The 13,138-nt window shown below is 38.1% G+C and overlaps 1 protein-coding gene across 1 annotated transcript in view; it reads left to right on the top strand.

The window, feature by feature from the left end:
• AGPS (alkylglycerone phosphate synthase) overlaps positions 1-13,138 on the top strand; it is a 144,368-nt gene that overhangs the window by 89,349 nt on the left and 41,881 nt on the right. Inside the window, exons 12-13 of the mRNA XM_081095871.1 lie at positions 6,782-6,833; positions 10,200-10,276. Of these exons, the coding sequence (XP_080951997.1) occupies positions 6,782-6,833; positions 10,200-10,276 (129 nt within the window). The remainder of the gene's footprint in view (positions 1-6,781; positions 6,834-10,199; positions 10,277-13,138) is intronic.

The following is a 13,138-nucleotide window of genomic DNA, read 5'->3' as shown; positions in this document are numbered from 1 at the left end:
TCTTCCTCTAAAGCAGAGAGAATAACCTAGCCATATGTTGGTTAATTGGATTTACTCTGTTACCCAGCAAAATATGTTAAACTTTAGGACAGTTATAAGACATGCTCTTGACCAGAAGCTACTCAGAACAAGTCATTATACCTTTACTAAACTGAAAATGTAAAATTATGACTTGGGAGACTGTTAGGCATTAACTTTTGGCCCTTCTCAATATAAGAGGAGGGAAGTATCTACTCTATAGTGTATTATTTCATTCTTTCAACTCAAGAGATAATTCTTATTTTAAAAAGTTCTTGTTGTTTACAATGTAGACTCCCAGTTGTAAGCCAGTATGTCATTTCAAATAGGACCAGTTATACAAGTAGCCTTAAATATGATATGATTCATCTGTGTTACTAGTTCTGATTAGTGAGGGGAAGAATTAATTCGGCCTCACTTTAAGCTTTTATATCTAGAAATTTGCATTAATAAAATTCTTTCACATATTTTTTCTTAACTCTAATTTTATATTATCATGTCTTTTATGTGTGATAGTAGGTCTTAACTTTATATCCAACACAGTATAATGGATATTATGTAAGTTAAATAGACATGGTTTTTGTCTAATAATCACTAAGGATGTTGCCTATTATATATTTTTCAGTGTTTAAATTTGTGTATAGCTATGTACAAGGGGTTTGGTTTTGAAGCATTGACTTCTGATACTGTATGAGATTAGTAGACTCTCCAGAATAGTCGTATGGCTCAGAAATTTGGGCTGCTCTAGAATCTGCACAGAAAGTTTGTTTTACTCCTTGAAGAAACAAATCTTTTTCAACTCAAAGATGATTTATTCCTCAACCATGATACCAGAGATGCAGAAATACCATCTAGTGCTTCTATTTTATGGCGTATTCTTATGAAGTCAGAACAGTAGAAATCCTGCAGACATTTAAAATGTGTTACAAGACACCTTAAATGCGTCTCATCTGAATTGTGAGTTCTGTGTGTTTTTCCTATGGCAAGAGTTTATGAATTGGCTCCATAAAATTTTCAAAAATCTTTTGATGCATTTTTTACAGGAACTATTTAGAGAAAATTATTAGATTGAGAAATCTGTTGCTTTTTAAGTTAGTTCAGAGAATTCTAAGTAAATAAGACTAGTTGGAGTGGGTGTTTTTTTTTTTCAGGTTACATATTTAAGTGAATTCCTGTTTATAGCATCATTAAAAGGAAGACATTTCCAGCAATTTGACTTAGTTTTATACACCTGCTTTAAGGCTAATGTGGTTATTTCTTCTTTGTTCAGATAAAACAAAGATATTAATATTTCTTTATTAGTCCATAACAATCATTTCCTCATATCTTTTCAGATTATTTACTAAGTATAAATACACTTTGGTCCAAGTCAGGTGATATTAGAGATTCTGGCATGGGCACATTTATCATAGTGGGAAAGAAATTAATTACTTCATTAACTTTAGTTCAAATAAGCAATTTTTGTTCGAGTGTTTCTTAAATCCCCTGAATGTATCATTAACTCACCATTGAACTTGGTAAAAATATTCCCTCTCATGTTAGTTCTAATCACCTACCACCAGGGGTCACTTTAACTCAAGGACCCTTTCCCCCTTTTCTTTTCTATTTAACACTAATAGCATGAGAGTGAATTTAGAGCCCAGATTTTCAGAACGTGTGATGTCTCTAACTTTTAAAGGAAATCTTCTGAGGTTTTTTTAACCTGCCAAATTAGTTTTCATAGCAATTGAAACATAACCTAATCATAATTATAGATATAGTAACCCAGAATGTTGTTCTTTTTAACATTATTGTAACATTATTTTGGTCTTTTATAGGAACTTCTATTTAATTACTCTGTAGTGACAGCTTTTAATTTAAACTCTTAAACTTTTTCTGCTTTTTATTTTTAGAAAAATGTATAATGATGTACAAATTATCAATTTACAGAGGATCATAAAGACCATTAGATGCTATTTTTTTAATTGAGTGCTTTACTTGAGAATTTTCTTGTAACAGTAACTGGAAAACTCCATATACTGACTTTTCAAAATGTGCAGCACTATTAAAACATGAGACTTATTAAAGTTATTGGTTTGATTTTGATAATTTTTGAAAATCAGTGTTGAAAACTAATATTATCTAGATACAAAAAAAGTTTTTTAGCTTCTTAATATTTTTTATAATATAAGTCTATAACTGTCCACTCTGCCTCAGTGTAAATAGAAACAGTGAATGACTGACTAGCTTATGTTACTCAGCAGTCAACTTAAATATAATTGAATATCGGTTGCTATATGTAGCAAGTAACCTAAAGCCTCTCTCACTTATTTTTCCAACGTTTTCATTTGTAACTTTTTGCTCTATTTTTTATGTTTGTATATGTTTTCTGCACCATTTGAAATTAAGTTGCATGCTTTATATGACACTTGACCACTAAATATTTCTCCTAAAAAAAAAAAAGAAAAAGAAAGATGTTCTTTATAACCACATGCTGTTATCATGTCTAAGAAAATCAGCAGTAGTTTCTTAATGCCATCTAATATTCATTCTATAATCAGTTTATTCCATTTGTCCTCACAATGTATTTTGGGAATAGTGTTGTCAAACTAAGATTTTTGTTAAGGCCTGCATATTCTGTTTTAGTTGTTTCAGAGATTGAATTCCACTAAACATTTACTATACTACATGTTATATACTTTTCCCCCATTTTCTGATGTTTGTTTGCCAATGTTGATTGTTTTCATTAATAACACCTGCTATTTAGATACAGGTGAAGTAGAATCTGGGCAGTAGGAGATGGAATTTACAGGTTGTTGCTAGGAATTTAAAAGGGTTTTTAAAAAATAATGACAGAATGGCTCTGAATGCTTTCTCATATTTTACTGGTGTACTTAAGCCAAAACATATAAACATGTATGTTGTATGATATTTTATTTTATGAAGAAAAGAAACTTGGTTTAATCAGACTTCTGTGTTTTGTTAGAAGTTGATATGCCTATTTTAATAAAACATTTTAGGAAAATTGATTTTCCTTTGGTATTTTGGAAACTGGTAATATTTTTAGAAGCATTAACCTAACTACCAAGATATCTTTATACCAATGTTTGACATTACTGAGATAGATTTTTTATGACCATACTAGTGGCCCGGTGCATGGAATTCGTGCATGGGGCATGGGTATCCCTCAGCCTGACCTCACCCTCACCAATCTGAGACCCCTCAGAGGATGTCCGACTGCTCGATCCCTGTGGGATCGGGCCTAAACCAGCAGTCAGACATCCCTCTCACAATCTGGGACTGCTGGCTCCTAACCGCTCACCTGCCTGCCTGCCTGATCGCCTCTAACCAGTCTACCTGCCGGCCTGATTGCCTGCAACTTTCCCCCCCTTCCGGCCTGATCACCCCCAACTGCCCCCTCTGCCGGTTTGCTTGCCCCCAACTGCCCCCTCCCCGCCAGCCTGCTCGTCCCCAACTGCCCCCCCACCAGCCTGCTCACCCTCAACTGCCCCCCCTGCCAGCCTGCTCGCTCCCAACTGCCCATGGGTACTCTCGCAGATAGCAGGTGCTGATTAGGGGAAGAGGGCATGATTGTTTCCTGGGACTGTAGTTATGGAAGCTTTGCAGAGGGTTCCGCAGGCCTTGGAGGGGCAGGCTCTGGCCAGCAGCCCTGTAGCAGTGGTCGTCCCTGGAGGCGCTGGTGGGGGGCAGGGAGTTAGGGCACTAGGGGGCACTAGGGGGGCAGTGAGGCCAAAGGGGGAGTAACTGTCAAACCTTCCCACTTGGCGCCATTCTTTAAATTGTATGTGGCTGTTCCCCAGCTGTACCTGCTCAGGGTCGGGCTCCAATCTCCTGGAGCGGGGTGGGGGCCGGGCCAGGGTGGAGCCAGGCAGGCTAGGAGGGCAGGTTTAGCCGTGCCCCCACCAAGGTTCAGCGCACTTCAGCTGCGGAGACAGCACTGCTGCTGTGGGGGGGTGGGGGGGGGAAGGGGAAGGGTCTGACCCTGGGGGGCCGCTCAGGTCTGCCTCCACCTGGGTCTGGAGTTGTAGGCAGGAGAGGCGTGCCCAGCCCCAGTGAAGGGGGCCTGGCAGCGGCGGGCCGTGGGCCCTGGGTGCCTCACAAGTGCTGACGGGTGGTCGCCGGCGTACTGTTGTGGGTGCCCCTGGCGGGGGAAGAGATCAGAGTCGGAGGTGCGGGCTGCAGCTACCCCCGAGGCTGGGTCTTCTCCCTGTCCGGTCAGCCTCTCCGTCCCCCCAGGTGTGCGGGGGCTGGGGTAGAGCGTCCGTCTCTCTGGGGGTGCAGGGGCTGGGGTAGGGTGTCCGTGCAGGGGGATTGGAAGAGCTCCCCATGGCTGTTTCCTCTTCCTTCTTCGCAGTCTGGGCTCCTGTCAGGCACTCTCCTCAGAACCCCAGGAACTTGGCACCGGCCGCCCACCACCTGCTGTGTGCGCATCAATATGCAAATTGGTCGTTACTGGGACACCGTAATGGCAATTAGCATATTACCTCTTTATATGTATAGATACTTTTTTGTTGTTAACCCTCACTTCAGGATATTTTTTCCCCATGGATTTTTAGAGAGAGTGGAAAGGAAGGGGAGAGAAAGAGAGAAATATCAATGTGAGAGACACATTGATTGGTTGCCTCCCACACATGCCCCAACTGGGGCCTGGGAACGAGCCTGCAACCGAGGTACATGCCCTTTACTGGAGTCAAACCCAAGACCCGTCAGTCTGTGGACCGACTTTAATCACTGAGCCAAACCGGCCAAGGCATAACTATATACTTTTAATAAGATAAGGAAATACAAAATAAGATCATTTTCATGTAATTTTTTGTTTCAAATACAACTTTAAAACTGTGTGTGTGCATGTGTTTTAAGTGATTTTTTTTGGAGGCTCTGTGCTGTATTTGAAATATTGCTCGTCTAGCAGTCAAGATAGCTTGATTCTGGTTCTGTCTTTACTATTTAATTAGCACCTGACTTCTGAGAGGTCTTTTGATCTCTCTGGTTCTTGTGTTCACACGTGTAAAAAGGGGAACTGCTACCTTGACAGGGTTGTTTTCTTATATTAAGTAAAGGTATATGAAAGCAACTTGGAAACCATAGGATTCTATAAAATTCAAGGTTATTTTATGCTGTGATTATAAAATTATCTAACATTGTTTCTTTAGATTTGGCAGTGACTTTTTAATATAAATTGAATTATCTCACCTTTAGTATCAAAGCTGAGTAAATAAGTTGTATAGATTTGAAAATAAGAATCTAGTCATTTTTCAGGGTAGAATAAAATGTGTCCTATGAATTATTTAAAAAATTAAGTGTCCAATTAAAAACAATAGCAAAAATGTCATAACACACAGTTAAGGTGTATATTAAGTTTGAGTGATTCCCATAAATCTCAATATTGTGTTGGTACAAATTTTGTTGATAAACTAGAGGCCTGGTGCATGAAATTCGTGTGTCGGGGGGGGGGGGGGGGCGTTTCCTCAGCCCAGCCTGCACCCACTCTAGTCGGGGACCCCTCGGGGGATGTCCTACCACCAGTTTAGGCCTGATCCCTGTGGGGTCGAACACCCCTCTCACAATCTGGGACCGCTGGCTCCTAACCACTCACCTGTATGCCTGCCTGATCGCCCCTAACCTCTCTGCCTGCCTACCTGATTGCCCATAACTGCCTCTGCCTGCCTGCCTGATCACCCCTAACTGCCCTCCCCTGCCGGCCTGATCTCACCCCCAATGGCCCTCCCCTGCTGGTCTGATTTCGCCCCTAACTGCTCTCCCCTGCTGGCCTGATTGCCCCTAACGGCCTCTGCCTGCCTGATCACCCCTAACTCCCCTCCCCTGCTGGCCTGATCTCGCTCCCAACTGCCCTCCCCTGCAGGCCTTGAACTTGCCCCCAACTGCCCTCCTCTCCCGGCCAGTTTGGTTCTGATGGGTCAGTTTCTATGCCAGTCAGTGTCTCTGGGCCTATCAACGGGGCCTGATCAGAAAGGCGGGGCTGATCAGCAGCCCCAGTGGAGGCCTGGAGAGAAATGGAGGCGTGGCTGTTGGCCAGGTTAGGAGAGAAAGAGAGGCAAGTTCTGATCAATGGCTGCCACAGAGGCTATGGATCAGACCCTGCCTCTCTCTCTGCAGGTCTCTTTCTGGGCCTGATCCACAGCCCCCTAGGCAGTCAGTGCTGGGTCGGGTGCCCGCAGCAGCCCCAGTCAGCCTTCGGTCCTTACGACCCTGGCTCTTCATTATATAGATGATCATACTCAGAAGATAAATGTTTTAAAAGTTCATGACATTTATCAAAATTCTTTTATCTGAAAGCAAACTCTTGGTAGCAGTTTATCCATGTTAACAATTTGCCTAGAAAATAAAATCCCATTTAGGGTGCAGTTCACTTTTAATTCTGTGGGAAAGTTGTAGCTAATTTAAACCTTGCTAGTGTTTGTGTTGTAATGTTTTAGCATTACAAAATGAATATGAATATCTGCTTTTCTTGTTTTTCTTCCCTTGCAGCTTTTATTGTGTGCCAAAGTAGACATGACACTGGTGCAGTTTTAGATGGTTTAGATACATAATCTTATGCCTCAAAGTTTATAGCTTTTTTCATACAAATAATCTTGAAAGATCTTAGAATTCTAGATACTATCTGATAGTTTTTCTATGGATTATGAGAAGGGATAAAAAGAGTAACAATTCCTAGACTTATCTATGAAGAAAGATGACATTCCTTATTACCTATCTTCTTTCCTTATTAAATTTGTATCACATTTTTTCCTTTTTAAAACAGAGATGTGCTCCTGCATCTATTCGCCTCATGGACAACCTGCAGTTTCAGTTTGGTAAGAAAGAAATGGTGATTTTAAAATCTGCTCACTAAGTAACAAAAATTTATGAAATACCAGTATGTGCCAGGAAGATTACTGAGTGCAGAACTAGAATGATGAACATCATAGCTCCTACCATTCAGGAAGCTCTCTGTCTAATGAGGACAGACAAGTATGTAAATGAATGGATGTAGGAATGATGGAAGTACTATGAAAGAAAACTGTACTGGCTACCCTTGTGTGCAAGTGAGGGTTGGTTGATGGCCTGCTTGATTTTACTTGAAGTCGGTGTAAAGAGATAGGAAAGGCTTGTTAAAGGAGGGTGATTTTTGAAGTAAATCTTAGGAGATGAATAGAAATTTGCCTGAGATGGTCTCTTCCCCTCTCTCCTACCAAATCTGTTCAGTTATCTGCAAAAATATAAAATTGTAAACCTTAATGGCATATTTTAGTCCTGTGTGACTCAAATAGAGGTTAGGGTGAGAGTTGTTACAAGAGAAAACTGCATGGGTGGACTAGGGCTTTGCAGGATAGGTTTAAATTTTATCTTGTCAGCAAAGGGGTTTCTTTGTAGAGGAAATAAAATAAATCAACTTTACATTATAGAAAGCTCATTCTGCTAGCATTCTGCAGGATAGATTAGAATGGTGCAAGCATGGAGGAAGAGTTGAAATGGCTCAAAAGGCAAATGTTGGAGGTCTTGGTCAAGGTAGCAGCAATGGAGATAGAAAGTAAGCGATAGATTTTTCAAAGACCAGCTTGCCAACTAGATATAGAAGGTTAAAGAAAGGTAAGAATTGAGGGCAACTCCTGGACTTCTCATTTGACTGATTGGATTGGTAGAATAAGTCTAGAAGAGATGATGATTTTGGGGGAAAAGGCATTGCAATGGGTTATATTTAAGTTGCCCTTGGAATACTTAGGTGGAGAATTCAGTAGCAGTTGACTGTTTCTTTTTCTCCCTATTTTGCTTTCTGACACAATTTCTCATCTTTTCAATTATCGTTTATTGCTTCTATATAATTTTCATAAATACCAGTTTAGTTGGGATTTAAGTTTATAGACTTTAAGTACCCTCAAAATAGTCCATGAAATTATGGGAATGATTGCTCAATGATAAATATAAAGACTAAGATAGGCCTTTCTAAAAGTTCTGTCTAAAAGTAGCTTAGATTTTAATTTAGGTAAGAATGGTTATTATATAAAAACTTAATTGTCCTGGCCAGTGTGGCTCAGTGGTTAGAGTGTTGGCCTTAACACCAGAGGGTCATGGGTTCAATTCCTGGTCAAGGGCATGTACCTCGTTTTCAGGTCTGATCCCCATCTCCTTGGGGCTCATGTTGAGGCAACTGTGATATATATTGTTGAGTATATTGAAATGACCTACAGATTTCTCCTGTAAACTAAAGTTTGTCAAATTTAGGGGATATTCTCATTCATTATTATATTTCTTGAACCTATCACATAACAGGCACTTACATGTTGACTGACTTAATTATCAAATTAGCAAAAAGAGGGTAAATAAATCTTGGATAGCACATAGCATAGTGATAATATTAAGCCCAGTATTAGTAGCACAATTTATCCAGTATTTCCTCACAACTGTTCCTCAAAATGGTCTTCCTAGTTTACAAACTACTCAAAAGCTTAAAATTTCAGTCCAAGTCCCAAGTCATATGTGGTAGAGCTGAATTTGAGCCCAGTTGTATCTGTTCCACTGTCTCAAATTACTTATTTGAAATATAGATATTTATTAAGTTCTTTTAAATTATTTAATTGACAGTGTAAGAACATATTTACTAATTAAACTGTCCAGTTAGTAAATTTGGAAACTAGTTATTTTGTTTCCTATAAAAGGTAAAATAAATAGCTGGAATGTATTTAGAATGTAATCAATTTAATAGTCAACATTAATCTAAGTATAAGTAAAAGATAATATGCTCAATTAGTATTAATGCTTGACCCACTTAAAAGTTAGTATCACTGTTATAATCATATGTTTTAAAGCTATCACATCAACTCAGTATCAGGAATATATGTGACTGCCTCCCACCAGTGATAATGGACATTATACTGTGTTAAGATTAACATATTTCCTTAAGCATTATTTCACATCAGAGTAGTAATATTTAGGGTCCTCATACTTTCTGTAAAGATTATGTGGATTAAGAGTCTTGTTTGAAGAACATATAATTTCAGTTTCTTGCAAGAACACAACAATGTTTCCAATGTTCTTAAAGTAGGATGAATTCCATTTGTGACAGAAAGTGAATTCTTTGCTATGTTATTTCTAACTTTATAAATGCTAGAAATGTTACCTAAAGCACTGGTTATGCTAGAGAAGCATCTCTGGCAGGTTACAATAAAAGGAAAATAAAACCCCAAACAGACCTCTTACTTGTGATCCAAGAGCTCAGAAAGATTGCTAGGTTGATCTCTGTCCAGTATACTGTAAGTAATAGTTTTTTTCCCAAAAAATTTTTTTGTTTGTTTTCCAAAAAACTAGTTGGCTGTGTATACCTATTTTAAGGAAGAGGCCATACTTTAAACACAAACAAAATCCCAAAACCTTAAAGCCTTTTCTAAAAATAAAATTTTTATTTGGAGATAATTTAAATTTACTAGAGGCTTTAAAGTTCTTTATAAAAATTCTATGTAAATGGTACACCTCATTTTTCTGAATTGGTTTCCTAACACTAAGGCCAGATGCAGGACTCTTAAATGTAACAGTCATGAGAGTGAAGATGTTGCTACTCAGAAAACAATGAGATCAATAAAAGACTATCACTCAATTAAGCTCAATCTGTGGGCAAAGATGAATTTAACAGACTCTGAGACACCATTTATGTTATTTTGGCAATTTTAACTCTGAGTGTGATCAAGGAAGCAGTTACTAGTTTCTATGCCGAGAATTCTGGATGAATTAAGAATTAATTAAGAAACAACCTTAAATGTGATATTGACTTAATATTTGATTATAGTTCTGAATGGTTTTTGCATAATTAAAAAAATAAAAGTAAAACGAGTCACCATTCAGTGCTCTTAATGAAATAAAAATTAATGAAGTGATTTTACTATGAATAAAGTGCACCATTAAAAGATAACCTAAACTATGTGTATTAATTATATAGAGTAATTTGAGTTAAATAAAAAGAGCAATCAAACAGGGGTTTTGTAAACAGGAAATTGTGACTTTTGAAAGGAGATGAAGATAAAAGATGTAGATCTTCCTACCAATAGGTTTTATATAACCAGCAGGTTTTAAAAATTAAGGTTATGAAAACATTCACCTTTCTTTTAGTTACTAAGTTAAAGTAGCCTCTTGATCTTCTGAAAAACATAGAATTTGTTATTAATTTAAAATACTTTTTTTCTTCTTAGGCCATGCTCTTAAACCTCAGGTTTCCTCTATTTTTACATCATTTTTGGATGGATTAAAAAAGTTTTATATTACAAAGGTAAGAATTTTTATGAAGTGCTAAATTTTTAATGCTTAGGATATTAATTGATTTTGTTTCCTGTCTTCTCCCCCTTACAGGTACTTATTCTAAGTATGTTTTTCCATGTTGTTGTGTACATTTCATAATGATTTTTCATGTTGAAATATATATCAAAGTAAATCCATGATGCATTCAATTTCAGAGATTAAACTTTTTTCTCAGATTTGAAATTCCTAAAAATAACACTGAATTAAACAGTTTCATGCATATAACACTTTTTATAGTTTGAATTTTTTCTTTATTGTAGATATATAGAAGTGAAATAAGAGTGTAGATTTTTTTTAACCTGTTGATTGCTTAATTCCTTTCTTAAATGTTTATACCAGCTTACACTACCTCTGGCAATAAATATGTGCCATTTTCCTGTTGCACCCTTGCTATTGCTAGTGGGATTTTTGTTTTATATTCTAAATATCCTGTTTCTTGAAACTCCAATGAGACTGATTATTTTCCTGTATTTTCTAGATATGATCTTTGTGTGCATTAGTTGTATATGGTTATTTCTCCAGGGGTGGCAACTTCATTTTTTTTCTCTTGGTGCTTTGGTGTGTGTCCTTTGAGTAATGGAATTATGAGATGCCTTTGTCATAAATATTGTAAATAATTTTCCCGGTCAGTGAATCCTTTTCAAATAAGGATTTTCTTTTTGGTACACAAAAGTTTCAAATCTATATCATAAAAGGTCTGTGGTCATGACGCTGTAACGGTGGAACAACCAAACAACCGGTCATCAGGAGGTGCTGGAGCACCTCTTGCCCCCCCCGCCCCCCTTCCTCCCCCCCCCTCCCCAACCCTGGCACTGGCAGCATCGGCAGGGTGTCACAGGGTGGCAGACATGGCCCTGATGGCAGGCTAGGCCTAGGGGACTCTACACACACACGATTTAATCATGCGCTGGGCTTCTAGTTTTTCTATATTTTTCTGTGATTATCTAATTGCTCCTAAGCTTAGAAAAGCCTTCCTTCAGAACTATGATTAGGACCATTTTCTTCTCTCTTGCAATTTTGTTAAATGGGAATTAAATTTTTTAAAAATCTTTATTACTATTTGAATTTTTTCATTTTTATAATGAGAGATAGACCTAAATTAATCTTTACTGATCCTTCTCCCAATTGGTAACCAGTTGTGAAAACACCATTAACTAATCCCTGCTTCTTATATTGATTTGCCATGTCCAAGACATCTTATATACTTTTCCAAGAAATAAACTCCATTTAAATGTATCAAATTCTTTTTAATTACCTTTTGTTTCTAAAAAAGTAAATGAATTTAATTGCTGTAGGTCTTATTTTTGGAATTTTTCTTATCACTGTTACCTACCAGTTTATTATCGTAGAAAAAATTTTAAAACTCTTCACTATTTTAGAAAGTCCATATAGATTTTCATTAGGATTAAGATAAACTTGTTTATTAATCTGGGCAGGAATTGACAGGTTTTATAATATTTATGCACTCAGGAACATATGACATATTTTTTAGACATGTTTTTCTAATGAAGATATATATTTTCTTTTAGGTTATTCTTAGCTGTTTTATATTTTAATTTTATGGATAAGAGCTCCTTTGAAAATATTATTTAATAAGTTATTGTAGTATGTAAGGGTGCTGTTGGTTTTTACTTTCCCCCTATATCGTTTATTAATTTCTATCATTTTGGTAGTTTTATTGGATTCTTTATTATAATTATAATTCTTATAAGTTATTTGCTGTGTTTACATATCAGTAAGTCATTACAGTTGACACTGAGGCATACTTTGAAGTGAAGTGTTTTTTCATAGTTTTATTCTATTGTGATGATCTGAATACAGCATTAGCTCTTTTTGATTGCCATGTAAAGTTCCAAAGCTCAATTTAAAAAAAATTAAATAATTGTTTATTTTTCAATTACAGTTGACATATTATTATATTAGTTTCAGGTGTACATCCCAGTGATTAAACATTACATATCTATGTGATCATCCCAATAAATCTCACACCTATCTGACACCTTACATAATTATTAGTATACTAGTGGCCTGGTGCATGAAATTTGTGCACGGGTAGTGTCCCTAGGCCTGGCCAGCGATCAGGGCGGATCAGGGCCTTCAGGCTGCCAGCCAGGGCCTCCCTTCCCCAGCTGCTGGCTGCCGGCTGCTGGCCAGGGCCTGCCTTCATTCCACACCACCCCCTGGTCATCAGCACACATCATAGCAAACGATCGAACTCCCAGTCGAACTCCTGAGAGCACAATTTGCATATTAGGTTTTTATCCTATACTAATAAAAGACAAACATGCAAATTGACCATACTTTCACTATGCCTTAAGCCATGCCCACCAGCCAATCAGAGCAACTATATGCAAATTAACTTAACCAAGATGGTGCCGGTAGCCACGGAGCTGGAGCGAGCAGGAGGCTTGCTTGCTCCAATGAGGGAGGAAGCCAAGGTTCCCCACCTGCCGTGGTCCAGCTCTGAGCTCCACTGAAAGCAACAAAGTTTCAATTATAGAAAGTAACTAAACCCCAGATATCTGCTTTCAGCCAGCCCTGGCCATGGAGCTGGAGCGAGCAGGAGCCGGCTCTGAGCTCCACTGAAAGCAACAAAGTTTCAATTATAGAAGGTAAACAAACCCCAGATACCTGCTTTCAGCCAGCTGTGGCCACAGAGCTGGAGCAAGCAGGAGTGGGTTGCCCCTGGCGATGGAGGAAGCCAAGCTTTCCACAGGCCTCCGCTAAAGGCAATAAAGTTTCAATTATAGAAGGTAAATAAATCCCAGAATAAAAAAGAAAAAAAGGAGAGGCTGGGAGTATGTCACCAGGGTGCTTGGCCAGCCTGAAAATG

The sequence above is a fragment of the Myotis nattereri genome, assembly GCF_964212035.1.
Source record: "Myotis nattereri genome assembly, chromosome: 7".
In the NCBI taxonomy this organism is placed as follows: Eukaryota; Metazoa; Chordata; class Mammalia; order Chiroptera; family Vespertilionidae; genus Myotis; species Myotis nattereri.
The sequence above is the reverse complement of the archived record's forward strand: the minus strand, read 5'-3'. Positions and strand labels throughout refer to the sequence as shown.